The sequence below is a fragment of the Camarhynchus parvulus genome, chromosome 4, assembly GCF_901933205.1.
Source record: "Camarhynchus parvulus chromosome 4, STF_HiC, whole genome shotgun sequence".
Classification (NCBI taxonomy): Eukaryota; Metazoa; Chordata; class Aves; order Passeriformes; family Thraupidae; genus Camarhynchus; species Camarhynchus parvulus.
Window position 1 is genome coordinate 3,155,601 of NC_044574.1, and position 27,733 is coordinate 3,183,333.

The 27,733-nt window shown below is 48.5% G+C and overlaps 1 protein-coding gene across 3 annotated transcripts in view; it reads right to left on the bottom strand.

Annotated features, from left to right (window-relative positions):
• Positions 1–27,733, bottom strand: part of PTPRA (protein tyrosine phosphatase receptor type A) — a 126,700-nt gene that overhangs the window by 9,682 nt on the left and 89,285 nt on the right. For all 3 annotated transcript variants that reach the window (XM_030947014.1, XM_030947013.1, XM_030947015.1), the window contains 13 exons: positions 20,121–20,199; positions 19,338–19,703; positions 17,379–17,396; positions 13,409–13,493; positions 11,668–11,741; positions 8,488–8,624; positions 5,853–5,943; positions 5,304–5,380; positions 4,385–4,421; positions 3,168–3,265; positions 2,932–3,051; positions 1,456–1,622; positions 366–501 (listed from right to left, as the gene is read on the bottom strand). In XM_030947014.1, coding sequence (XP_030802874.1) covers positions 366–501; positions 1,456–1,622; positions 2,932–3,051; positions 3,168–3,265; positions 4,385–4,421; positions 5,304–5,380; positions 5,853–5,943; positions 8,488–8,624; positions 11,668–11,741; positions 13,409–13,493; positions 17,379–17,396; positions 19,338–19,703; positions 20,121–20,199 — 1,485 coding nt within the window. The remainder of the gene's footprint in view (positions 1–365; positions 502–1,455; positions 1,623–2,931; positions 3,052–3,167; positions 3,266–4,384; positions 4,422–5,303; positions 5,381–5,852; positions 5,944–8,487; positions 8,625–11,667; positions 11,742–13,408; positions 13,494–17,378; positions 17,397–19,337; positions 19,704–20,120; positions 20,200–27,733) is intronic.

Here is a 27,733-nt window from a genome sequence, read left to right on the forward strand (position 1 = left end):
GGTACCAACACCCTGACCCACAGGGTGTCAGGTTGTGTTCTGACTCTGTCAGAATTGTTTTAGTTTACTGCATTGTTTATTTATCCTTTTATTTTCTTCCCTATTAAAGAACTGTTATTTCCTGCTCCCATTTTTGTTGCCTGAGAGCCCCTTAATTTCAAATTTATAACAATTCAGTGGAGTGGGGAGGGTTAACAGTCTCCATTCCAGGGGAGGCTCCTGCCTTCCTTAGCACACACCTGGCTTTCCAAACTGAGACAATCACCCAAAACGAGAGATGACACAACCCTCACACAGGCCTTGAGTGGGTGAAGGAAATGAAGGAAATGCCAGCCCAGAGGGCAGGGCAGCAGCAGCACACTCACATCTGTCTGTACCATCTGGCAGCGCTGGGCCCGGATGCGGCTGACGAAGCCGTAGACATCGACCTTCCTCTCTGTGTGCATCATGTCCAGCATGGCGTCGATGACGATGAACGTGCCCGTGCGTCCCACCCCGGCACTGCACGACAAGGGATGGGACATTGGCAAGGAATTGTTCCCTGGGAGGGTGAGGAGCCCTGGCACAGGGTGCCCAGAGAAGCTGTGGCTGCCCCTGGATCCCTGGAAGTGCCCAAGGCCAGGTTGGACAGGGCTTGGAGCAACCTGGGACAGTAGGAGGTGTCCCTGCCCATGGCAGGGGGTGGGATTGGATTGTCTTCAATGAGACCAGCAGACATGAAGGGAAGACAAAGCTCTTGGAATCAGCTGGAGAGTCACCAAGCCCCAAGTGGGAGACAGAGATAAGGGAAGGGGAGCACAGTGCACCAGGCTGGGACAAGGACAGCCAGCTCCACCCTCTGCCATGGCCTGGTTTGGGGCAGAGGAAGGAGATGCTGAGCTCTCCAGGGAAAGGACCTGCTCAGCACTGGGACTCCCTTCCCTCTGAGGCAGAGCAGAAACCAGCAGAGAGGGTCATACAGGGCTGGTTGCCCATCTGTGTCCTTTCTTCTTGCTTCCCAAGAACTAAAAAAAAAATGAACTTAGTACGGTGCAAATGTGACCATCTCTGCCTTTAACCATGGGGATTCTCCTTATTGCAATGTGGAAACCCCTGTAGCTCCCCCAGGGTTGCTGCTGTGCCTGAAACCACTCCAGGTGAGTCCATTGCTCCAGGCAATCTGCCAGCTCAATATTGCCTTCTCCCAAAGAGGGATGTTATCTTCTCATGCCAAGGGAGATGTCATCAGTGCTCACCTTGGCTCACTCAGCATCCAGCCTACCCAAATGACCCCTCCAGATGGGTTGTAACACCCTAAAATCACTGATTCCAAGACTTCCTTCAATTCATGCATTTTTTTGCATGTCCCCATGAGGAACACCCCTGTTTAACACAGGAAATTTAAATAAAGATAATGAAAAAGTCCTGACTGAAAAAAAAAATCCTTTTAAATAGGAGATGCTTTCCAGGACTCACCTGCAGTGCACTACTATGGCTCCTGCATATTGGGGATTGCAGGTCTTCACCTTCTTCAGGAATTTCAGCATCCCAATGGGGGTGAAGGGCACCCCAAAGTCAGGCCAGCTGGTGAAGTGGAACTGGGTGACCAGGCGCTGAGGCTTCTTGTTTGTGACATCTCCCACCTGCAGGGCAAAGGAGGACTCAGGTTAAGGAGGAATACTCAGCTTTCCCTTCTTCCCCCAAAATGAAGAGACAGAGGGAGCTGCAGACCCGAGATGGAGCTTAAGCAGCAGCATCCATGGCTGAAAGGGCACAGCCTTAGGCTTTGGGACAGATCAGTCTCTAAAAACATGACATTTTAACCACCCAGCACCACATCCCACATCTGAGGGGTGTGAGATGCCAGCCTGTGGATCCTGCCTGGCAGCAGCTGCCATAATTCATCCCCAACAAGCTCAAACAGAAGCTGCTTCTCCATCCTTTCGCACTCCTCTGGCCAGATCATCCTTGGATTAAAGGCAGGGGAGGAAAACACACACATCCAGGCCATTGGAATAAAGGATGAGGCTCAGCAGGATCATCCTCAAAGTCCAGACAGGTTTACAGGCACCAACTCTTCCCTGCCTGCCTCTGAGAGAGACAGGAAAACAAACAGAGTGACTAAAACACCCAGAGTCTCCTTGGAGAACAAGGAAATGAGGTGACAGATGGGAAAGCAATCAAACCCAACACATAGAGCGCTGGATTTTGTCTCAGCTGAGGGGTTAAATCTGATTGTTTTCAGGCATTAAGTGTCTGTGGGTGAGGGCAGGAACAAACACTGCTAACAGCAAGTGCTGGAGTACCTCAGGATGGAATTTCAGCCCTGGCATCCCTCAGTTTTCCTGCTCTCAGCACAGCCATGTGGTACCACTGTGAACAGGCTCTTGGGACGAATAAATTCTTAACAACTCTGGTTAAAAATGGGTGCTGGGGTGTCGCAGACATCTTTTTATGAAAAATCCTTTCTTTAGGATTTTTCCTCCTGAGAAACTGAGAGGCCTCAGGAACAAAATGTAAACAATGGTTTATCTGCTGTAAATCTGCTGCTGTGGAATGCAACAGGCGGATCTCTGATTAGTCTCACGTGCTTGTTTGTAATTAATGGCCAATCACAGCACAGCTGGCTCAGACAGAGAGCCAAGACACAAACTTTTGTTATCATTCTTTGTTTTCTATTCTTAGCCTATCCTTCTAATGAAACCTTTTCTTCTATTCTTTTAGTACAGTTTTAATGTAATATATATAATAAAATAATAAATCAAGCCTTCTGTAACATGGAGTCAGATCTACATCTCTTCCCTCAACATAAGACCCCTGCGAACACCGACACACTGGGGGTCATTTCATCCCAACTGTGCTCTCACAGAGCCTTGGAGGAGTTGAGCCAACACCTTTGGGATGCCCAGAGTGGAGAGGGGAGGGATGGGATGGGGAGGGGACCCCTGGCACCTGCTGGATGCAGAACTTGCGCACGGTGTAATCCACCAGCACGGTCACGTCCTCCACGGACACTCGGATGTTCCCGTAGGTCCAGCAGCCCTGATCCGGCCAGTACTGAGCACATTTACACTGTGGGGGGAAAAAACAGGTGCAGGTGAGCTCTGGACACCCCCACAAGGCTGGGAATGGCTCCAGGATATGCCCATAGGGTCAAATCCCAGCCTGTGAAAGCTTCTGGCACCGACCTCTTTCCTCTCCTTCAGGTTGGTCACCATGACAATTGTCGCTGTGTTTTGCTCCCAAATCATCCTCCAAAAATCATTCACTGTTTCTTCCTTTGGTCCTGAGGGGAAGGTAAAACAAAAAAATCCTCTTTGGGATCAACCTCTCACAATTTGGGGCCAAGATCCAGCGTGTGATGCCACATGTCGGGGATGATCCAACACATTTTTTGTCAATAGGTCACAGGAGGTGCTGTGGTGTCTGGGCATGCCTGATGCAAGGAATAATCCTATCACACAATACCTGGAATATCTGGATTTGTTTTATGGTCAGGAATTCCATATTTAGCTCAAGAAGGGGAAATCAGACAAACAGAGCACGGACTTGCCCAAGGTCACCCAGGGGAGATGTGGCTGTCCCAGAGTCTGCACAAGTCCTGCCCTGGGATTTTGGGTTTTAGCCATGGGATCCCATTTCAGTGTGGCACAGGAATAGTTCCCTGCTGCCTGCCAGACACGAAGCTAACTCAACCTACACTCCCTTGCCAAGCCTGAGGCTCAGGGTGAGCCAAGAGAACAGCAGAGCCAAAGCTTAACCTGAGCCTGGAAGTGCTGAGGGACCTGATCCAGCCTCCTTCTCCAGCCAGAGCCAGGGAAACTGGCCAGGAATGCCCTGACCCACTGGCAAGTCCAGAGAGGAAACACAAAACACTCCCATGGGCAGGTAACATCCTGTTGCTGACATGATCCCCACCCTCTGAGTGGGAATTTTGGTTTTAGGGATGTGTTTGGACTTCTGAAGACCATAAGGATGTTTCTCTCTATCCCACCCCTGGAAGTGTTCAAGGGAGCTTGGAGCAACCTGGGATAGCTGGAGGTGTCCCTGCCCATGGTAGTGGGGTGGAATGAGTTTTGAGGTCCTTTCCAGCCCAAACCATTCCATGAATCTGTGATTTGGGGGGATTTAATTAAGCAGCTCCCTGGCAGAATTTCCAGAGGTCGTAACACCCTCCAGCAATGGGACTGCACAGGAAGGACTTCTCTCTGTCACCAAGACATCCAGCACTGCTCTTTGACTGGGAAAATAATTTTGGGAACAATCTGTGGAGCAGCCAGGCCTCCTTTAGACCAGGGGAGCTCTGCAAGATGCTGTGCTGTGGGTAGAGGGGCACAGCTCCACTGAGCAGAGGGACCCAGCCCAGCTGCCCCCAAAAGAGCAATGGCAATAGTCAAGAATTTACCTTGTGCAGCAATGAATTTGTTTTTCTCTTGGTACCCCTGCAAGAAAAGAAGAAAAAGGAGGAGAAATTAATATTTCTCTAACACAAGAGTCATTAAATGCATCTAAAGGAACAAACAGAGCTGGCATCTGCTCTGCTGCTCATTCTCCCTTGTGCAGAGAAGGGGCTGCAGCCTCTGAGAGGAAAATCTGCTCCAAAGATGGGCTGAAATCATTGAAAATCCTTGTGCAAAGGGTTGTTTTCCCACAGAAACTCTCCCCATGCTCACATAATGCAGGAATGACCCCACTTGTTGGCACAAGGCACTAGTGAAGGGAGTGGCAGCCTGACAGCCCTTCCACTGCAGTCAGACCCTGCATCCAGAGCATCATGTGAAAATCAGCATTGATCCTTGGAAAAGAGGGGCTGTAGAACTCATAGGCACTGGTTTTGTGTATTTTATTTACTGGAGAGGGAAGGAAAAAGCTCTTTTGAGTCTTGCTTTGCTTCATGTGGCTGCATCTCTCACATGACCCTTCCAGCTGGTTGGAGCCCCATGGTGACAACCACAAAGGACCCATCTCCTCCCAGGGGCAGAGCAGGACAATGCTGCTTCCATTTCAGCTGGATTCCTTGATTTCTTCTCCATCCCCTTCCCACATGCAGCCCTGGGAAGCACTGATGATCAATTGGCCACACTCTTCAAGGATTTCAAACCCTGGGGATGTGGCACTTGGGGACATGGTTCAGTGGTGGCCTGGCAGCGCTGGGGGAATGCTTGGACTTGTGGCTCTTAGAGGGCTTTTGCAACCTCAAAGATTCTATGATTTTTCAGCTGTTTGTTGATCAGAAATGCCCAGCTCTTGGTTCCCCAGAGCTCTCCAAAGCCTGCTTGGTTTTGCTCCTGGCAGGGATTTCCCCTCCACATCCCAAAACTCACATTGATGAAGGAGGCGTTGATGTAGTCGGAGTCAGGGACCCCTTCCACAGGAGTCAGGTGAACCCTGGAATGATCATCTGGAGGGAAATTAAAACTCTGCATTAAAGACAACCCCCTCCACTCTGCTGCTACCTGGCCTAGTGAGAATCCAGGTGCTGGAGTGCAGCCCATGCTCCTGGCTCTGCTGCAAAAACACCTTTATGCCCCCAAATTCCTCTTGCTTAAACCCAGAGAGGTCCTAGATCTTGTCTAAGGTAGTTTTTTTCCTACAGAGTGCATATTTGAGGGCACCCCAAGCCAGCCCACTGCCCAATGCCAGCAGGCAAGAGTTGTCCCTTCTGGCATTTCCCATTCCTTTCACTCTCCACGGCCTCCTGGCTCCATGGAGCTTCTCCTCACAGGTATCCAAAGCTAAAGTAGACACAGTCACCCACCTGGGAGGTGAAATGCCCTCATCTGTGCCCTTGCCCATCCCAAAACCAGGAATGGGTAGCCCTGGCAGGAACCCCTGAGTGTTTCCCCCCCCATCCAAGCAGCTCTGACACGTACAGGGCAAAATGTTCACATATCTGTTCTTCTCCTTGTTCTCCTCCTTGGAAGCAGCTTCACACGTGGCCTGTATGGGACACGCTGGGAGAGCCTGAAATGGCAGAAAAAAAATGGTTTTCCATGAGGTTTTCATGGCACAGCAGGAACAATGTGCTGGCAAGTGCCACCTCTGAGCATCCTGCCCCTCTGGACGTGTCCCCATGACCAACACCCCTCACCTCCGCCCCAGCAGCAACTCTTCAAGTGACCATTTAAATAGCTGGGCTGGACCAGAGAGAGCCAATCCCTTTGGAAAGAGATCTGGAATCTCCTGATCCATGGACACGAGGTGGCAGCAAAGCCTCCAGCTCCGAATCCACCTGGCAGCACCAACGAGCTCAGCCCTGATTCCTGTCCAAGGAGCCTCCTGTGAGATTCCCCCATTAACAGTGCTGCTAATTGTGACCTGATTAAGCCCCCCTGCCCCAGCCCACCCAGTGATGGCAGGAGCAGCCCCAGGGGGCCTTTGGTGGAGGAGGGACAGGGGACACTGTCCCTGTGTTTCCCAGTTGAGCACAGGAGGTGCTTCCCCAGCACTGTTATTCCACATCCTCTCTGAACAGCAAAGAATGTTCTGGAAGTATCCACCATCCCTTCCTCCAGCTGACAGGATGGCAGGAAGTGTCCAGGGCAATCAGGTATTTATAACCCTAAAAATCCCCCTCCCTGGGCATCCATTGCACCTATTTGGTTTCATCACAGCACGACCAGGAAAGGGATCAAGTTTTGTAGCAGCTGGACAAAGTGCAGTGGCTTTTTTTTATCTTCTCCTTGTTCTCATGGTGCCATATCATGGCTTGGACCTGGGTTGAGAGCACAGGTTTGATGAGGAGCAGCTGAGGGGGATGGAAAGGGGCTCAGCCTGGAGAAAAGGAGGCTTAGGGGGGACCTTGTGGTTCTGCACAACTCCTGACAGGAGGGGACAGCCAGGGGGGGTTTGGGTTCTGCTTCCAGGAACAGGGACAGGAGGAGAGGAAACAATCTTAAGTTGTGCCAGGGGAGGTTTAGATTGGATATTTAGGAAAATATTTTCACAGAAAGAGTTGTCAAGCCCCAGCACAGGCTGCCTAGGGCAGTGGTAGAGTCACTATCCTTGAAAGTGTTAAAAAAAAATAAAGTGTAGATGTGGCACTTGGGGACATGACTTAATGGTGGTCTTGGCAGTGCTGGGTTAATGGCTGGACTCTATACTCTTAGAGGGCTTTTCCAACCTTAATGAACCTATTCTATTCTATTCTATTCTATTCTATTCTATTCTATTCTATTCTATTCTATTCTATTCTATTCTATTCTATTCTATTCTATTCTATTCTACTCTATTCCATTCCATTCCATTCCATTCTTTTTGTATCGACAAGGCAAAACACATCCATTGTCACAAGCTGCAAAGCCCAGCAATGTCAAGAAGAGGTTGTGGCCATCCTTGAAGAAATGCTCTGGCCTTGTGGGACAAGCACAATGCCTGAACTCCTCACAGCTGAAGGCCAGCCTTTGTCCCACACACTGTCACCATTGTGTTTCAGGGTTAACAGCTCACTGAAATAAGAGGGCTCATTCCTGTTTCTCTGTCAAAGCTTTCTTTTGGTTGGTTGTGGATTTAAGGCCATGAGGACTGGGAGCTGGGGGGCAGAGCTTGGGAGGCAATCAGCAAGCAGGGGAGCTCTGGAAGAACCCAAGACATCCAGGAACATTCCTGAACCCAGGAAAATGTAACTCTGAAGAGCTGTTTGCTAGAAACCCTCTGCTTTCTGCAGTGAGCATGAGGGTGAGCAGTTTGTCACACATTCAAGGACAGAATCAGCCCTGCCACTGCTCAGCCTTTAAGAAACCCCCTGTCCCAGATTGCAACGCAATGTGTGCATTCTGTTTGCCATCTCTTAAGGTGGGGCAGTTATCTTCTGTTCATTGGGCACTTTTCTTTATCTCTTCCACAACCAATCCTCCCTCCAGGATATTTCTTCTTTTCATGGGCCATTAATTATTAATTATCTTTTGTTCATGGGCAATGAGTGTCCCTGCATGGCTGATCAAATTCCATCATCCCATTGGGAGATGCTCCGCCCAGGGGAGGAGCCCAGCATTCCTACCTGGATACAATCTGAGATTCTGGGACACCAGATCAGCCTTTCCCCTGCATTCCCAGAGAAGCAGCTGCCTTTTCCACTGGATTCCAAGAGGAAGACCAGGCCCATCTCCAGCAGCCCTGGAGCTGCAGAGGAAAACACCCCCCTTGTGCAGGATCCCTGCTCCAGCAGAAGCACAGCTGGCACTGCAGGAGGGCTGAGCCCCCATGGGATGGGGCTGTGCCACCACCCTGACACATAGGATGCCAGCTCCTACTCCGACTCTGTCAGCGCTGTTTTGATTTATTACATTGTTAATTTTATCTTTATTTTCTTCCCTAGTAAAGAACTGTTATTCCTACTCCCATATCTTTGCCTGACAGCCCCTTAATTTCAAAATTATAATAATTCAGAGGGAGGGGGTTTACATTTCCCATTTCAGGAGGGGCTCCTGCCTTCCTCAGCACACACCTCTCATTCCAAACCAAGAAGCAGACCCTAAATCCAACCCTGAGGGCAGCAGAGGCACTCACATTGAACTCCTCCCTGAAGAGCTTGTTGTCATCGGCCATGCGGCGATTGATCTCCTCCTCCAGCTTGTCCACGGGCAGCGGGGGGTACTTGCGGTTGGTGCTGGGCGAGCGGGCGAGCAGGGGCATGCTCTGGGGCTCTGCAAGGACACCCAGGTGTTACAGACGGATAATGGATGGATAGTAACATTATAGTAACTGCAATGCATGGATAGTAACATTATAGTAACCATAATGCATGGACAGTAACATTAGAGTAACTATAATGGATGGATAGTAACATTATGGTAACTACCCATTACAGTAACTATAATGCATGGATAGTAACCTTATAGTAACTATAATGGATGGGTAATGCTATAGAAACAAGATGACCACCCCCTGGCAGGGAAGTAATGTTGAGGAGGACTCCATCCTATTGGAAGGCTAATTAATTACTTTATTATACTGTATTATATTATATTACATTATATATATAATATACATTATATATAATATTACATTATATATATTACATCATATATAATATAATATTATATACTATATTATATAGAATATATAGAATATATAGAATAATATCTATAATATATAAAATAACATATTATATATATATAATATAATATTATATTACATTACATCTAAACTGAATCTGCCAAGCACTCCACTGTGCCGAATCTCGTGACTGCCAGCTGACAGGCCTGACACACACACACCTGGATTCAGTTGGTCAGTGAATCAAAACACTCACACCAGAATCCAATTACCAATTCCCATCAGGTAAACACTCTTCCACCATGCATTCCACTTGTGAACAACACAGGAGCAGTAAATGAGATAAGAATTGTTTTTTCTTTCTCTGAGGTTCAGAGAATGTGAAACCCAGAAATACTCTTGGGAAGAATTGTGCCTTGCTTTTCTCTGTGAAGAGAAATGTGGCGACGGTTGGCTGTCACAATTAAGGGATGACTATTGTGTGAATATTAAGAAAAGCTTTAGTGATGTATGGTTATGTTATTGTGGTTTAGATGTCCTCTGTTCTCCCCATAGTTCCCTTTCCCCCCTGTATTGCTGCCATCACACACCCTGGGCTGTGCAGGACAGGTACAAAGAAGCTGCACAGGTGTCCCTTGCATGGGGCAGGTGGGAATGGAAAAGCTTGGGGATGCTGAGGGGGTGAGGCATGGCAACACCTGAGCTCCAATCCAGTGACAAGAAAGCAGTTTGCACTGATAAATGGCACAGAAGAGCTGACTGACAGACTTTGGAGGGGCCAAGGCTGGCTGATGCAACCCCCAGGGGTATAAAAGACTGAGCATCCATCTTGAAGATGAACTGGCCATGTGGTACCCACAAGGGCACTTCCCAGTGCTGCGAATTTTTCCTTATGTAGTCCTTTTGTTGTATTTTTGTCAAGGTTTAATAAACTTTTTTAAATTTTCAAAGTGAGCAGTTGTGTCTCACACAGGGGTCACAGGGGCCACAAGCTGTGCCCTATGGCCAGCACTGCCCACCCATGCCCAGGGGAGCACAGGGACCCCGCACTGCCACTTTTAGGGTTGTCCTCGTGTCTGCAGAGAGTGGTTTGGGTTGGAGGGGGTGTTAAAGAGCATCTTGGTCCAAATGGCTTCCAGCAGACCAGGCTGCTCTGAGCGCAGTGACACCTGGCTGGTGGCAGCACTGGGGTGGCAGCAGGGCCAGGGCAGTGCCTGTGGTGGCTCTGCTGGGGCATCTCCAGTGCTGGGGAAACTTCTGGGCTTCTTGAGGGGCTGGAGGGTGTCCAGAGAACGGAATGGACATGGGGAAGGGGCTGGAGCACCAGGAGCAGTTGAGGGAGCTGGGAAGGGGCTCAGCCTGGAGAAAAGGAGGCTCAGGGGGGACCTTGTGGCTCTGCACAGCTCCTGACAGGAGGGGACAGCCGGGGGAGTCGGGCTCTGCTCCCAGGGAACAGGGACAGGAGGAGAGGGAACGGCCTCAGGCTGGGCCAGGGGAGGGTCAGGTGGGATATTGGATAAATTTCTTCATGGAAAGGGCTCTCCAGCCCAGGGCAGTGGAGGAGTCCCCATCCCTGGAGGGATACAAAAGCCATGTGGATGTGGCACTTGGGGACATGGTCAGTGGTGGCCTTGGCATTGCTGCTGGATTGGATGATCTTAAAGGACTTTTCCAACCCCAAAAAATCAGTGATCTTTTGATGATTAACACTCTGGGATCTACACTGTCCCAGAGGCAGGACAGGGCACTGAGGACAAGTCAGTGCTGGGCCTGGCGACCACCTGGCTTTGAATTCCAACTTCTCCCTCTCTCCCATGGAAAGTCTGGCACCACCACTGTGAAACAATTCCCAGGAGGACACAGCAGAGGCAGCTGCTGCTTGTGCAGCTCAGCAGAGCCCAGAAAGGCCACGTGAGGGTTACACCAACACAGCTGAGCGTTTATGAAGTTCACACCTCCGTTTACAGGGAGGTAAGATGGCAGGGAAGGTCTTAGCAGCCAACATAAAATAAAAAAGGTGCTGAATTCCAGTTAGTGCTTCTCAGAAGGTGTTTGGTTTATGTGGAAGGACTGCTGAAAAAGCATCTGAACTGAGTTTAAGAGGTCTCCTCTGATCTTAATCAGTGCCTACACATGGATGGAGATGCCCAGCTTCAGACCCTCAATGTCAGCTCTGGCTCACAGCTCAGGGGCAGAAGAATTTAGACATTACACAAGGCTTTAAAGTGCATCTGTGCGTGTTTAGGAGGTACAAAATGTTTTTATAATGGAAATAAATATCTCCTGGAAGTATTAGTTTGGTATCCACAGTGTGAAGATCTGAGTTTTAATCAGAGACCATTCTAATGTGAAAGACCAGAAAAATGTTTAATTACTCCCCAAAGATGTGGGTTTTTTTCAAAAAGGGTTCTCATTTGAGTCAAAGAAACACTGTGAAAACTCAAGAGGAATGTGAGTAGTGATTTTGGAAGTGATCACCCATTTTAATATCAACCACTTGAGGGCAAACATTGAATCAGTGGAACAAAAGCTGGGAAATAAACCTTCATTCTGTGCAAGTCTGCCAAACCCATGGAAAATATGGAACAAAGGAGGTCAGAAACAACAACAACAACAAAATAGGAATGAAAAAATATTTGCCTACAAAAATAAGAGGTGGGGGAGAGCCTGTGTGGCACCAGGGGGACTCACCTGTGTCGTCTGTCCGGCCGTTGGACAGACGGAAGGAGTTGGAGTGGCTCCCTGCCTGCTTGTATTTCTTGAACCTGCCAAGGAGAATTGGAGTGGAAAAGTCAGTAATTATCCACCAGGAAGCCCAGGTCCCCTCCCAGATGAGACCTGAGTAAAAATGAATATTGACAGAAGGAGTACGACACTAAAAGTTAGCAAAATTCTGAAATTCTCAAAAAGGAAGTTATTGGTTCAGATTTTACCTATTTTCTACTTTGATCTAACAGCAGAAAAAATAAAAAAGAGCAGAAAAAACTTCTGGAAGTAGCAATATCTCACTTCTTCCTTATGATGGAAGAAAACTCTTTATATATAGTTTCTTTAAATGATATATGCAAACCAGGTTTAATCCAGCTGCCTATTACTATGTGAAAAAGAACAACAAATGATGAGGAGAAGGCCACAGAGGAATAAAGGATGATTTTGATAACAGCACACTGACTCAACTTACTACAGGTGAGAACTTATGAACATAATCACAACCATCTAGAAGCACCCAAAGAGCTTTCCCTTTTTTTTGCCACACTTTCTCAAGGCTTCATGGATGAGCTGGTGGGTCCAGGAGGCTGCAGGAGCTCTGAAATCCTGCCTGTGAGCAGAGCTTTTCACTGAGCACATCTGGAACAGCTGCAGGAGCCCAGAGAGAGCTGGAAACCAGGAGAAACTTTGAGGGTGCTCTTTGCAGAGGACACCCCAAGGAGGCCCTGCTCCCTGGGCTGACCCAGCAGGGCACACAAAGCCCAGCTTGATCAGTCCTGCAGCAAATCCCTGCTCCACGTGCTGTTAACTTGGAGCAGCTGCTCATGCTCCCTTTGCCTGAAATTTGGAGTTTTGCTGAATCACTGGGCAGTGAACACAAACTCTTTCTTTCAGGGCTGGAAGCCAGGTGGGAAGGACTCAAACTCTGCTGCTGCTGAACTCCTGAGGCAAAACTCTCCTCAGGTTCACTGCTGTGAGGGCAGGCCTGGAGCCAGGAGAGAGAGGGGAGTTTTCCACTGCTAAGGAAATTTTTTTTTTTTTTTTTTAAGACTTACTTAATCACCAAACTGGTGAGTAAATTAAAATGTTTACTGCAAGTGAATAAAAACATTCTTAGTTATGCTTTCAGGAGCTGGAAATGCTTCATTTTGAGCAGGGCAGATGCTTGGATTCTAAAAAATGGACCTAAGAAGGTTTTATTGTGCTGTAATTTCAATTACAGCATCACCTAACACTCCTCCCAATCTCCTGCCATTCATAGTAAAAGTGCACAGGGACCATGTGAGGTTTAGCACCCAAAACAAGAGTTTGGATATTGGATCCTGCTTGCTACCAAGATGGGAATCAAGGAATAACACACTGAAACACATTTGTGCTCAGCCTCCCTGGATTACTCAATCCATCATTTGCAGCCTCACAAGGAAACCTCACCTGGCTTTTCCCCTCACTGACAGGGCTTCAGTTCAATCCACCCTGCTAAAAGTGACATTTTGAAAGGCAGAAAGGAATTCCCCACAGGAGGAGGAGCTTTGCAGAGAAAGGAATGAGCATCATTCACCAGATAACCCCAAACATCATTTTCATCCATTGTCCTTCCAGGTTTCTTTTCAAAGCACCAGCTGTGTCAGCCTTTAGCTTGGGAGGCAGCACAAAAGGCTCATTCCTGTTCATTCAGGAATTGTTTCTGTCAAACAAGGCAATCCAGCATTAAAGCAGCTCTTACCTCAACATGTACAGAACAATAATAATAAATACTATGACTAGGAGGGAGGACAGGGCCACCATCACAGCTATAATGGGAGTCTCATCTGCAAGAGGAAGAGAAAGGTGTGGTTATGGACACTGGAAAACATCCAGAGCCATCATTTAACAATTTCTGCTTGAAGAACAATTCTGATGATGATATTAGTAATAAAAACATAATAAATAATAAATAGTATGAAGTGATGTTGCAATTTTCCAGCCTGAGAGTGAAAACAGAAAAGGATGAGTGAGCAGCATGTGCCTCAGACACTCCCAGGTCAGATTAAAACCTGAAACCACCACTCAGAGCAACTTAATCTTCTCCAAGAGTTGGTCACTGTGAAATTATGACCTTGCAGATGAAAAGAGTGATGGAGAAAGCTGGGACTGGGTTTTTTTGGGGTTCCTTCTGCACAACTGAATGTGCATGTGGTGCACCAGCAGAAATTTCCTCTGTCAGCTGGAAATCTACAAAAAAAAAATCTACAAAAATTTCCTGCCTGAAACTTAAGGGCCCAGAGAAGTTCCTGCCAGGCCCATGAGTTTGGTGTAAGGAATGGTTGGTTGGTATACGATAAGAAACTTTATATTAAAATGGGTGGAAACTGTGACCTCTCTAAGATCCCACAGACACATCTGGAACACCACCACCATTTTGCTTCCAGTTCTTTGTCAAACAGGATGAGAGGACAAAGCTTCCTGCTGCCCCTGGGATCTGAACAGCTCCAAGGGTGAGATTTGGTGTGGACCAGGCTGCCCAGAGCAGCTGTGGCTGCCCCTGGATCCCTGGAAGTGCCCAAGGCCAGGCTGGATGGGGCTTGGAGCACCCTGAGATAGTGGAAGGTGTCTGGGGTGGAACTGGATGAGTTTTAAGCTCCTTTCCAACTCAACCATTCCACAATTCTGTAATTATAGAATATTTTGGGTTGGGAGTGACCTCCAAAGACCATCTAGTTCAACCCCCTACTCTTTCCTCCCTGGAAATACAGAGTTCAGAGAGCAAGAGAGCTCAGACACCACCAGGCACCCAAGTGTGACCCAATCTGACTCCCTTGCAGAAGCTCCTCAAGGGCAGGTACCTCACAATTCCCTCAGAAAACCACTTAAATTACTCTGAAACACTCCCATCCTGCATGACCCACAACAGATTTTATTTTTCCTTTAAATAAGCCATTTTCATCTCGTGCTGGAGGTCAGTGAATCAGTGGTTGGTGCTGGCAAATCACCCAGATGGGTTGGAAGCCAAGCAGCTCCAACCAGAGAGAAGAAGGGCCCTGCAGGGCATTTTTTCAGATAAATGTGGATGCCAGCCATGCCAGCTGGGGATATTTCCATTTTCCATCAGCTCCCTCCATCTGAGGGGGCCACCACACTGTGTCTACACAGCCCCAAGAGGCTGCAAGGCAGGAGCCTTTTCCACCTTCTGTGCATCCATTTCCCTGCAGATCCCTGCTCCATGTGTCTCAGCAATTTCAGCCAGCAGATTCCCTTTGGGTTTATTTTCCCTAGGGGTTTATTTTGTCCATTTCCCTATTTTTTTTCCCCCCAAGGGTTTATTTTGTCCATCTCTGTGCTACTCAAGGGCACTCTGATTGTATTTCTGTGCTTGTCCCTCTGTGCTGTGAGGTCTGGGAATGTTATTTCTATTAAAACATGATTTTTGTGTCGTGATTTCAAGGTAGTGGCCCAGTGTGGCAAATAAAAAAATTAAATTATCCTGGTTTTGCACGTTTTTGTCCTTCTCATCTACTGCCCTAATGTGGCAGCACCTCCCACAGCCCAAAAGGAATTCCTTGGGAATTCTGCCTCTCCCACAGCCCAAAAGGAACTCCTTGGGAATTCTGCCTCTCCCACAGCCCAAAAGGAATTTATTGGGAATTCTGCCTCTCCCAGAGCCCCAAAAGGAATTTATTGGGAATTCTGCCTCCTGCACACCTCAGAAGGTGATGAGCCTTGGCATTCCCCATCTTGACACTTCCCAAAACCAAGAACAGGTTGGTCTTGGCCCAACCACAGCCAGCCCTGGTCCCTCACTGAGATTTCTGAGCACAGCCACCACCTCCATCCTGTCTGCAGGAGAGGAAGAAGAGCTGCCATGCCAAAACCTGTGGTGTTAAACCACAGTTGGACCATTTTTTCCTGCCTTGGCTGCACTTAAGCTCAGCCTAAGTCATGCTGAGCTGGGCTGGAGCTGCAGGATGCAGATTTGAGGGTTGGGATGGCTCTGGCAGCAGGGTGCAGGGAGTTTGGAGATTTTGTTGTTTTTTTTTTTGCAGCTTTTCTTTGCACACATCTGGTGGGATGAGGAGTTGGAGCTTTCCCACCCAGGCCAGGCAAGAAACGAGCTGGAGGGTCCCCAGCTGCTCCCTGCCAGCCCTGCTGAGCTCTGCCAACCCCCCCAGAGCTCCTGTCCTGCTCCAGCCCCAGCCTGGGGGGCTTCATGCTGGCAATCCACCTGGAAAAGGGACAAGGACTCAACCTTCAGCTCCCCTGGTGCTGCAGCACCCACCGCAGTCCTGAGCTTGGAAGGCAGCAGGAGGCTCAAATCTTCTCCTGGCTCCTCTGAGGAGGCACCAAACCCCCCTCTGGAGCTTGGGAGCATGTCCCAGCTGCAGGCAGAGCTGCTTTAGAGGCTGTCACCCAGATCTGGGTGCAGCCATGGCAGAGGGATGGGGCTGAGCAGCTCATCCCTGCTCACAGCTGGCAACATCTGCTCACAAAACCAGCCACAGAATGGTTTGGGTTGGAAGGAACCTTGGAGATCATCCCACTCCCTCCACCTTCCACCACCCCAGGTTGCTCCAAACCCCATCCAAGCTGGATTTGGACACTTCCAGGGATGGGGTTGCCACAAATCTCTGGACATCCCATGCCAGAGCCTCACCACCCTCACAGTCAAGACTTTATTCCCAGTATCTAATCTAAACCTACTCCCAGTTTGAAGCCATTTCCCCTTGTCCCATATGCTCTTGTTAAAAATCCCTTATTTAATCTGATTTCCTCACTATAATTACAATAATATTAGCAATATTAATATAAATCTTGTTAGGAAGTCAGATGTATTCCCTTTTTTTTTCTCTTTGCCCTCAGGAGCAGGGATGAACAACGGCAGAGAGAGAGCACAAAATCAGGCCTAAGCCAGGCCAGATCTGAGGGAATTACACTGAGCATTTCTGCAGAGGCTTAACCACAATTTCAAATGAGTTCCCTCAGACTTGCATCCCTTTTATTCCCTCTGCTAAATTCCCTCTGCTGCCAGTCAGTGCTCAGAGCATCAATCTGGGTGAGGCAGGCACAGAGAGCAGCACCAGGCAGAGTTTGCAAAGCTGCAGCACCCATCAGAGCCAGGATGAAAACATACAGACAGAGGCAGCTGATTCCTCCAGGTGGGAGCCAGCCCAGCTCTGCCCGCTCCTGGAGTGCTAAAGCCATCAGTAATTGCAAATATTCTGGTAGAGATGCCAGTTCTCAGAGCTGAGAGATGGAAAAATGTCCCTGAAGTGCTGTTCTCTTACAAGAAATGGATTTGTGTTACTGCTTGCCAACAGAATGAGGAGAACAATAATTATTCCCATCATCTGCTGGATGGGTTTGGATCAAATTGTGTAAGTCACAGTCAATTAAGACAATTCAGCAGCAAAAAAAACCCCAAAGAAATATCCTGAATGGCTTCTCAGACTTTGGTCATGGAGCTCTAGGGACGTGCTGACATTCTCAGAGCAGGAACAATTGGTACCTAAGAGGACATGTCCAAATTGGAATGGGATTTTTTCATTCTAAAAAGAAAAGCTCAACAGAAATTAAGATATCAGTGTGTCACCAGCTCTTTTAAAGAGCTTCAGAGGCTTCATAAAAACACATTTGGAAGTCCTAAGGAGAGCTCTCTAATAGCAGAATGCTTCTGGAATTGTTTTTACTGAGTAAAGAGCAATGAAATGTAACATTCTTACCTCTTCTGTCAGAGTTACCTGCAGAAAAAGAAAACAAAAGTCTCTTAGCAACAAAGGAACAAGACATTTTAGTAAGTCAGGAAGGATCAAAGACCAAGACAGGAACAAATTTAGTAACTCTCATCATCTGCCTGTAAATCTTTCCTTTAAAACACTAGCTATAAAACCAGGATGTTAAAATGAATTTCTGAGTAAGGAAAAAGGAACAAATCCTGAGGTTTTTATCAGCAGAACAAGGAGCTGAAGCCAAGCTTTAACATCACTAAACACAACTTACTGTTTAAACCCATAACCAGCAAGTCACTGGTGTAAATTATTAGCACTTAAATATCAAGAGATAACACTGGTGCATCATTTTAAGAGTGTGGCTGAGCCAAGAGTTCAATTAGGAGCAGCTGGGCTCAGGGATGGGGGCGAGGACCAGCCAAGGGAAGTCTCTACCTGCTGGGTTGGATGGCTGATCCAGAGGGCACAGGAACAAACCAGTGCCAGGGAGAGCAGAGCCTGGCTTTCCTGGCCATCAGCTGGGTGTGAAGAGCTGCAGCACAGGGCTGAGGACAATCCTGGTGGGTTTGGACAAAGAGGAACTGCCCCTCCAATGTGCGACCTTCTGCCCCAGTCTCCTTCCCAAGCACCACTTAATTCTTCCATGATAACACCAACATTTCCTGTTAAATCTAATTTAGGGCTGCCCTCATGGCAAGGGCAACCCTAAAACTGATTTTGTTCCTTGATAAATTACTTCAGATAAAGAAAGAATTAGGTTTTGTCATTTGTTCTCTGGGGTGACATCAAGTGAGAAGCCACTTGTGGCCTTGATGGTGCAATGGCCAATGTGTCATGGCATACACCAGGGGAGTTCACCAAAACTGGTAACCCAAATCACAAAAAGGCAGTGGAGACACAAAAATGATTAATTCAGCCCCACCATGAGCAGACATCATATTACAAAATCCAGATATTAGCAGCTTAAAGCTTTTGCCTCCCTCTCTCCTACATTTCTACCAAACTTGGCCCATGTGTGTGTCTAAGGCTATGCCAGACTCCTTCACTCTGCAAAAAAAGGATTTGGGTTGGGAAGGAAGTTGGATGAGCTCAGGGGTGGCAGAGCACTACAAAAGCTGGGTTCTGGACTTCCTTCAGCCACATCCCCTCCTATGCTGGTAGCAAAGACAACTTCACTGCAGCTTCAGGGGCTGTGGTTTCCAGAGATTCCCAGAGGAAGAGGGCACACACATCCCTTGGAAATTGTTTCTTAAAGAATATACACTTGACACCTCCCTGCATTAACTCCACCATCTTCTTATTTCAGGGTTTTCTAATCCACAACCAAGTTACCAATCCTGTTTTCCCACTAAATCCCAAGGTCTAGCAGGCACTGCCATCTTCCTTGTTGCAAGTTGGAGACAGGCAGTACCCAAACTGGGTCTCAAACAATACAATGAGCAAACCATGGCTGAAGACCAACAGCTCAGCAAAGATTTCTGGTCACCTCAGCCTCTTTTGCCTGATTTTTCACTCTTAACCTGGACTGAGCAGCCACACAACGTTTTATGGGGTCATTTTCATGATGTGCCAAGAGGGGAAGGGCATCAAGATGGCAACAGAGACAACTCTCTCTCATCTGGACCTTTCAAAGATTGAAATTGCCCAACTAATGGGGAAAATTGGTAATGTAAGGAGAGGATCACAGAATAGTTTGGGTTGGAAGCAAAGATCATCTAGTGCACCTGTGGAGATCTTTCACTAGATGATCTTGGCCCAAACTTTTGGTCAGACAAACCTCTCCTGATCTGGGAGATCAGAAGAGGTTTGAGAGTCCTCTTGTTTTGCATCACCATGGAATTGGCCCCAAAGTGGGCTTTTTTTTTGCTCAGCCAAACAAAAGAAGAGCAAAGAAACAAACCCAGAGATAAGGTGGCCTGGAGAAGAAGAAGAAGAGGGGGAGGAGGTGCCTACCATTGTGGGAAGCAGAAGAGGTCTCCTGTGTTGTCACCACCATGCTGAAATTCCTCTCTGTTGTCTCTGCCTCCGTGCTGGGGACGGTGGCGCGTGGGGCCGACGGCGTCACGCTGGGGAGCAGAGATGGGGCTGGAGGCACAGGCTGGGTTGTCCCCAGGGTGGAGGAGATGTTGAGGCTGCCAGTGGTGGCATTGGGGAAGATTCTGGCAGCTGTGGTTGGAGGAGGTTTTGGCGCTGTGGTAGGAACAGTCCCTGGAGTGCTCATGTTGAGTCTGTGTGTGTTGGGCGTGGTCCCATCCTCAGGACCTGCTGTAGGAGCTTTGGTGGGGCTCCTGGGGGAGGTGGACGCTGTTGTGGGTGGCTCTGAGAAGGGAAAAGCACAGGGGAACCTCTGTGAGATTCTCTTCTGTCATACTGAGGGGTTTAGATGCTGAAGATTCATGTGACTGTAAGTATAAGGTATAAAACACCCAACAAATCCTGAGCCCAGGACAGGAAATGCTCTGCACAGCAGGAGATACAAATGTCAAAAAAACCCCACCTGAACAGGTGCTATTTATGGGGATGTCCAAACATTAGAGCCCCTGGAGGTGAGGAACAATATTGCTCAGAGCTAAACCTGCGGGCCCCATTGATCAGCACTTGAAGCTCATCACCCTCTTTCCAACATTTTATGTTACAGCTACATGGAGGGCAGAAGGAATGAGACACTGAGCACATTCCCACTCACTCCTTTGATCCTAAAGATGGGATAAAAGAGAGATGAGTAGCACAGTTTACCTGTTGTAACGTTGTTAGCACCTACACTTATCAGGCCACTTCCGAGCAAAAGGAGAAAGAACCACAAATCCATGTTGACCTGGGGAGGAAAGCACAGAACACTTATTAAACCCTCATTTCATCCCAAAATATTCCAAGGTGAGGATGTTGCTGTGCATCTTATAAAGCTCAGAGGGAGGAGTGGAAGTGTGGCTGGAGTCCCAGCACACATCTGGATGGGAAGGATTTATGGGTGAGTTCATACAACAAGGGGAAAGAACATGGAGAAATCCCAGTCTGATGGAGCAGCAAAGTGCCCATGGATGAAGCAGGGAATGGGTGAACTGTGGGAGAGCATGAGAAGAACAAGCTGAGCACTAAAACCAAGTATCTGGTCTTAAAGGAGATCAATAAATAGTTTATACAGTGGTCTGCAAATGGCTGTACTTGAGCAAACTCAAAGGCAATTCAGCTGAAGACCACGGCAAAGAGCCTTGATCCCAAATGCCCCAGAAGTGGAGGCAGGAATGAAGGAGAGGTCAGCTCCCCCTGCCTCACTGACACCTGAAATGTTCCTGGGCAGGGGCAGAACACTCAGCTCCATTCAAACCCTGTGTATGTGGTCAGAACAAACACTCACACATAATCCAAGAAGATCAGCAAGTTCAGGCTGCACGCCCATACTGTACGTGCTTCCCAGGAAATGTCCAGCAGAATTACAGGACGATGACATCAGTAAAATCATTTCCCCCAGCCCTTTCTAATACAAGATTTTTACGGTGATTTCTTTCCTCTGGGGACCTCAGAAAGCTCCTGAGAAATGGGTATCATTATCTCCTCCCAAACACCTACGGATCCAGAGGCCCACAGATGTGAGACGTCATCGTGCTGGCCAGGACAGAGCCCAAAGCTGCCAAGTCCAGACCAGCACGTGGCCACGGGGCCTTCCAAGGATGGGCCAACACCTCTCCTCTGCTCTGAGCCCAGAGAGGGCTCAGACACAGCTCTGCTCTGTGCCATGGGCCAGCAGCTGCTGCACGACTCCCGTCCTTCAGGCTTTTGTCCTGTGTCCAGTTGCATCTCCAGGATCTCCCAGGAGAGATCTCGCTGCCAAGTCAACCTGAGGAGCTGCCAAGAACGGGTTTTATTCCCTCCCCCTCTAATAGATCTTGTGTTGTTTGTGCTTCTTCTATTTATTTAAATCTGCTTCATCTAGACCCATCCCAAACTCCGGGCAGAAGGACAACACTGAAGTCATCCACACGCTGGAAACGCTATCAGCAATACAAGATCCTCCCACCTCACCCAGGAGTATCCTCCCACCAGCACCACCTACTTTTATGTTTTTCCTCCCCCCTCCAAAAGAAAACCTGGCAAAAATCGACCTTACTCAGTGACCAAAAGGTCAGACAAACCCTGAACCAGAAGGAAACCAAGCTCTGGAGATAAGAGCTTTCCATAGGTTCCGTCCATGGCCAGCCCTGCTGCTGCAAGCAGGGCAGGGCTTTCTCCAAGGGTCCCACTGGTGTGAGCAGCCAGCATTCCAGAGGGTTTCATCACCAGTTAAAATATCTGTCTGCATGAATTTGAACTGATTCAGTCCTCCTGTCACTGCTGAGAGCAGCACTGGTCCTGCAATGCCTCCCCCAGGCTGTGCTCCAGGGTGGGATGTCAGGAAAAACCCACAAGCAGTAGTTTGGTGGTTTGATGACATGTTTCACTCATGGTCATTAATACACCCCACTCAGCTTGGTCAGACACTTGTCAGAGCCTGGTCTACACAGGTTTGGCTTTGGGGAGAAAAAACAGTATTTATAAGGAATAAATTCTTATTTATTCTTATTCACCACCTGTGAGGGTGGTGAGGCACAGGGTGCCCAGAGAAGCTGTGGCTGCCCCTGGATCCCTGGAAGTGGCCAAGGCCAGGTGGGACAGGGCTTGGAGCAACCTGGGATAGTGGAGGATGTCTCTGTCCAGAGCAGAGGAGTGGAACTGAATGATCTATAAGGTCCTTCCCAACCCAAACAATTCCACAATTCTATGATCTTTCTACCTTTCTGCAGGAGGCAGATTGTCCAAGCATCCCACTGTGGAATCCCACAGAAATAAGGTGCTCATCCTGATGGGACCCACGTGCAAAAGCAGGAGGAAGTTAAACACACACTTAAACTCCAGAGAATGGAAATGATGGCACAGAGATGCTCTGAAAACCTCACAAGGGCTGATGAAAGCACCAAGATCTCATCATCACAACCCCTTCCCTCACTGGGAACCCATCACTGCCACAGCAAGGACACAGTGGCAAGGGAAAGGGGAAGACTCTTCTCTTCTGGAAGAACTGCTGGGAAAAAAGTGACCACTTGCTGTGTTTTGATGAATATTTGCACAGAAACACCATTCACTGAGGTGTATATGGCTCCCTTCTCTTCCACTAATTTGTTTCTCAAGAGTTCCCCTTCATTTGGGATCCTGTTCATTTGGGATCCCCATTAATTCTGAGTTCTGTTTATTTGGTAACCTGTTCATTTGGGATCCACAACCATTAGGGATTCCCATTCATTTGTGGTTCTGCTAATTCATGATCTCACTCATTTGGAACCCCATTTGTTTGGCATTCCCATTGATTTAGTATCCCATTAATTTAGGGTCCCTATTCACATCGGGCCCTCGTTCATTTGGGATCCCACTCATTTAGGATCCCTGTTCATCTGGGATCCCCCTCATCCCATTTCTGCTCCTGCTCTGGGCAAGCTGCGCCAGATCCTCCCCACATTTTCCCTTGGTATTAAAGCAGGACACAGAGGATGGGAGCAAAGAAAGAAAAGCCATGAATTCCCTCTCTGCTCTCCATTATCAGGAAATAACCCACAAAGGATAAAAGAGTTTGGGTTTATTTCCATAAACTGTGATTGCTACATGGATGAGAGCTACAGGAGATTCCTGGACTGGCTGCAAAGCCCCTTTGGGCTGGTGGGATGATCACAGAATCGTTTAGGTTGCAAAAGACCCTTAAGCTCATCAAGTCCAGCCATCAATGAGGGTCCCCCCTTTGCTGAGCTGCCAGCACAGCTCTGGGATTACATCAGCGGGTGGGGAGCTCTAAACCCCCCTTGATTCTACATTTAATCAGTTCATTGATCCATGAGTGGATTGCAGGAGGAGGAAGGGCTTGGCAAGGGGAGATAATGATGGATTTTCCCAAGTCTTGCCCCGCTTTCGTGAAGAAAGCTGGATGCGGGCGGTCCGTGCAGAACCTGAGTTTTTATGGCTTTATTACTGTGACTGTCAGAAGGAATGGGATGCTGGGAGCATCCCAGCTTGCTGTGCACATCATTACCCAAAAATCCAAATCCCTGGAGCTGCTCCTGTGACCGGCAATCAGCTGCCAGAGCTGCTTTATCACCTTAAAACCAGATCCGGAGCAGGGAGCAGGCAAAGAGCCCTGTGCAGGGGGAGGGCTGTGCCAGCCCAGCTCCCACTTCCCATCCCCTGCTTTAAAACCCTCCCTATTCCCAAAAGCACCATAAATAACGCCAGCACTTCATCGTTCCCCACTCCTTAACATAAAAGGCCTCGAGAGTCCTACCCCAAAGCTGGAGAAACCCGAGTCTCCCTTCCCCCTCGGCTCCCCCTCCCTGCTGCTTTCGGAAACGGAGAGGAAATACTTGTAATGTTATCAACATAAACACAGCTCTTGGCCGGCTGCAACATCCTGCGAGCTCTGCAGAAAAACACCCTGACGTCAGGGCGCCGGCTCTGCCCAGCAGAAGGGAGCTGGAGGCTCTGGCAGTGCTGCTGCACAGGGTCTGGATGCTCGGCATCGTGGCTCCTTCTTTTTTCAAAGATCAGGCTTGGAAACCTCAATAATTGCTACTGGTGCGCCCATAAATATTATATATGTTTATGTATTTTTTTTGTGTGTATATAGATAGAGATAATAGTGTATGTGCACTGCATTCTTCCATAAACTGCTTGGGATCTTCCTTATAGGAAAAGCTGAATTTTAAGCTGCAGGATGTATGTTTTAAAAGAAGCAGATTTTGTCAGGATGATTGATGCCGGAGAGGGGAGAAAAAAATAAAGGAAATAATCTCTTTATAAAGTAATAAGTAGCTTCAAAATGCCTGTGCTGGTGCTACAGGGGGGTCAGGCTGCAGGATCACCCTGCCGTGCTTCCAGAATGCAAAGAATTAGAGTTTATTGCTGTAGAAAGTGCCCAGGTCCAACCCGGATACAGCCGTCCACCATCAAAGGCAGGATTTACCCCCACCTCTGACATATTCCTAATTCCTGGAAAATGAGGCAATCTTTTTCTGTGTGCACTGAGGAGACACAACCTGAATTCTAACCAGCTTTCCTGGGACCCCAGAAATCCCTGCTGTCATCAGGAGGATGCTGAAAGGCAGTGGCTCGACTGAGACTGCCTCATGCTGGCTCCAAGTGCAGTGAAAAATAAAAATAATGTTCACTTTTCCTCTTTTTTTGTTGGCAGGAGGAGAGGGTGCAGAACTGGGAGCAAGGTTGGCTCTTTGAAGCAGCTCACAGTAGGGTGAGAACAAGCACGAGCATAAAGAAAGGGGAAAAAGGTCATTTTTAAAATTCTTTTTGGTGGCAGCAAGCCATCAGCATGCCTCAGCCACCCTGGAAAACAAACCTGCCATTCCCTCTTCCCCTCCCTGCTCCTTTTAAATCCTGTTTGTGGATTTCCAGCCTCTCACTGGAGCTGTGATCCACGGCAGAGGAGCTGGTCCATAGCAGGGCAACTTCATCATAACCCAAAGCTCTCAATGAGATGCAAAGGATGCAAAACCACACATGGAATAGCCGAGGGCTGCAGCGAGTTGGCCATCACAGGGAGAGAAGAATTGAATTCAGGGAGGAAAAAGGGTTTTGTTACACTAAAATGCAGTGACTAATTCCTTGCATGTGTCTCCGAAGCTGAAGCGAGGCCTTTGATGTGTCACTGAACATTATCCCCCCACCCTCTGCTGTTCCACTCTTCACCAGAAAAGATGAATCACAGCAGCCATTCACCCTTCCTGAAAATCCATTTAGTTTTCTTCTTTCTGTTTTTTTTCTCCTTTCTTCTATTAAATAAACAGGCAGCTCCACATGAGCGACAGCCCCTGTACGGAGTGGGACAGGAGGAGGAGGAGGAGGAGGAGGAGGAGGAGGAGGAGGATGAGCCTGTGGGCAGGGCCTGCAGCTTGGCTTTCTCCACCTGCTCAACCTTCCACAAATCACTGCTCTCCTGCACGTCGGGATTTGCTCATGGCATGGTTTGGAAGGCACCTTAAAAACCATCCAGTTCCAACCTCCTGCTGTGGGCAGGGACACCTTCCACCAGCCCAGGTTGCTCCAAGCCCTGTCCAACCTGGCCTTGGACATTTCCAGGGATCCAGGGGCAGCCACAGCTGCTCTGGGCACCCTGTGCCAGGGCTTTTAACAACCTCACATTAATTAATTTCTCCACCTAATTCTGCCTTCTGGCAGTGTGAAGCCATTTCACCCTGTCCCATCACTCCACGCTCTTGTCCAAAGTCCCTCTCCAGCTCTCCTGGAGCCCCTTTAGGCACTGGAAGGTTTTGAAGGCCTCCCTGGAACCTTCTCCTCTCCACGTGAACAGCCCCAGCTCTCCCATTTATCTCCAGAGCAGAGGGGCTCCAGTTTCGGGAGCATTTTCATGTCCTTCAGTTCAACAGGTGAACACACACTTATCTTTTAGAGTAACATCATGATCTGTGCAAGGAGGGAACCCAACCCTATCCCCACCCGAATTTCTGGGCACCTAGAAATATCTGTCACTGTTAGGATAATGTTAAAATCTGCTGCTCTGAACCAGGATCAGCCTCTCCTGTGGATATGAACCCGAGTGAGATGTTAACCCACCCCACAGTGATCCTTTCTCAAAGCCCACCCAGAAGCAGCAACGTGTGTGAAGCCATTGTGGGGGATGGAGAGGATCAGGATGGAGAGGACCAGGTGTCCACCAGCCAGAACCTGGATGGAGGCTCCCCAAGCAGGTCCAGGGAGGAGATCCTGCCCCTCTGCTCAGCCACACCTGGAGCACTGGGTCCCAGGACAGGAGGGACATGGACAGATTGGGGACAGCCCAGGGAGGAGGGGGCTGGAGCATCTCTGCCCTGAGGAAGGGTTGGGAGAGCTGGGACTGCTCAGAAGGAGAAGGTTCCAGGAAGGGCTGGGAGAGCTGGGACTGCTCAGAAGGAGAAGAGAAGGTTCCAGGAAGGGCTGGGAGAGCTGGGAATGCTCAGAAGGACAAGAGAAGGCTCTGGGGCCTCATCCCTGTCCATCCACACCTGCAGGGAGGGTGCAGAGAGGACAGAGCCAGGCTCTGTCAGTGGTGGCCAGGGACAGGACAAGGGGCTGTGGGCACACAGTGACCACAGGAGGGTCCCTCTGAACAGCAGGGAACACTTTTTGGCTGTAGGGGTCACCAGGTGCTGATACAAATTGCCCAGGCATGTTTTGGATTCTCCTTCCTTGGAAATATTCCAAATTTGTCTGGACACTGTCCTGTGCAACCGGATCTGGCAGCTCTGCTGGTGCAGGAGGTTGGATCAGATGACTTCCAGAGGTTCCTTCCAAAATCAATCAGTGTGATTCTGTAACTGCCTGTCCTGCAAACTTTTCAAAAGGCAAATCTGCTGGGATTGAAGCTCACAGTGGAGTAAGAAAGCAGTCAGCACTGAGGAGGAGATCCCTACACTGTGCAGGATGTTGGAAGGGATTCATAAGGATCACCAAGTCCAACTCCTGATCCTGAACAGGACAACCCCAAAAATCACACCATGTGCCTGAGAGCTTCTGAACACTTTTGTGCCTGAACAATTCTGGAACTGAAAAATAAACTGATGAGGTTTTCAGTAAAAAAACCCCAAACCTGAAAATCAGAGAAAAACAATAAATGTGGATGTTTTTGGGACATAAAATAGTTCCACCTCCTACAAAGATGCAGAAACGGTGACAGTGGGTACCACTCACTGCACCAGAGAATGGTTTGGGTTGGAAGGGACCCTAAGGATCACCCAGTTCCCACCCCCACAATTAGTCCCCTGTAACTGGCACATCAGACCTTGCTCTTCTGTAGTATCTTGCTTTTAGGAAAGAATTCTGTCCCTGCATGTTTAAAAACAAGCAACTACTAACAAAGAGCCTACAGACTTGATGGTCTCATGCTAAAAATATGGAAGTAAAAGCCAAGGGAGCAGGCTACACCCCTGGATGAAGCCAGGAGCAGATCTGTGGCACTTCTAAGACCAAAGCCCTCAAATCCTTGTCCATGGAAGGGCACCCCTGCCACAGCCACCACCTGCAAACCGCCCGAGGTGCCTTGGAGGGAAAGAACTGCAAATACAAATTATTTTCCTAATAATAATTTTCCTAATAAATCTCATAATTAGGACAGGTTTAATTTGCCCTCAGCCACTCTTTTCTCCTGGCACCACAGATGTGTGATCATGGGAATATGTGCCAGTTGCTGCTGCAGAATAAACTGGGGTGGCTTGGGGAACAAATTATGGAAGAGCCAGAGAGGGGATGAAAAGCCTCCTGGGCCTGTAGCAATGGAGAATGAGCAGCTGGAGAGGGTTTCCTGAAGGAGAGAACATTGAGGA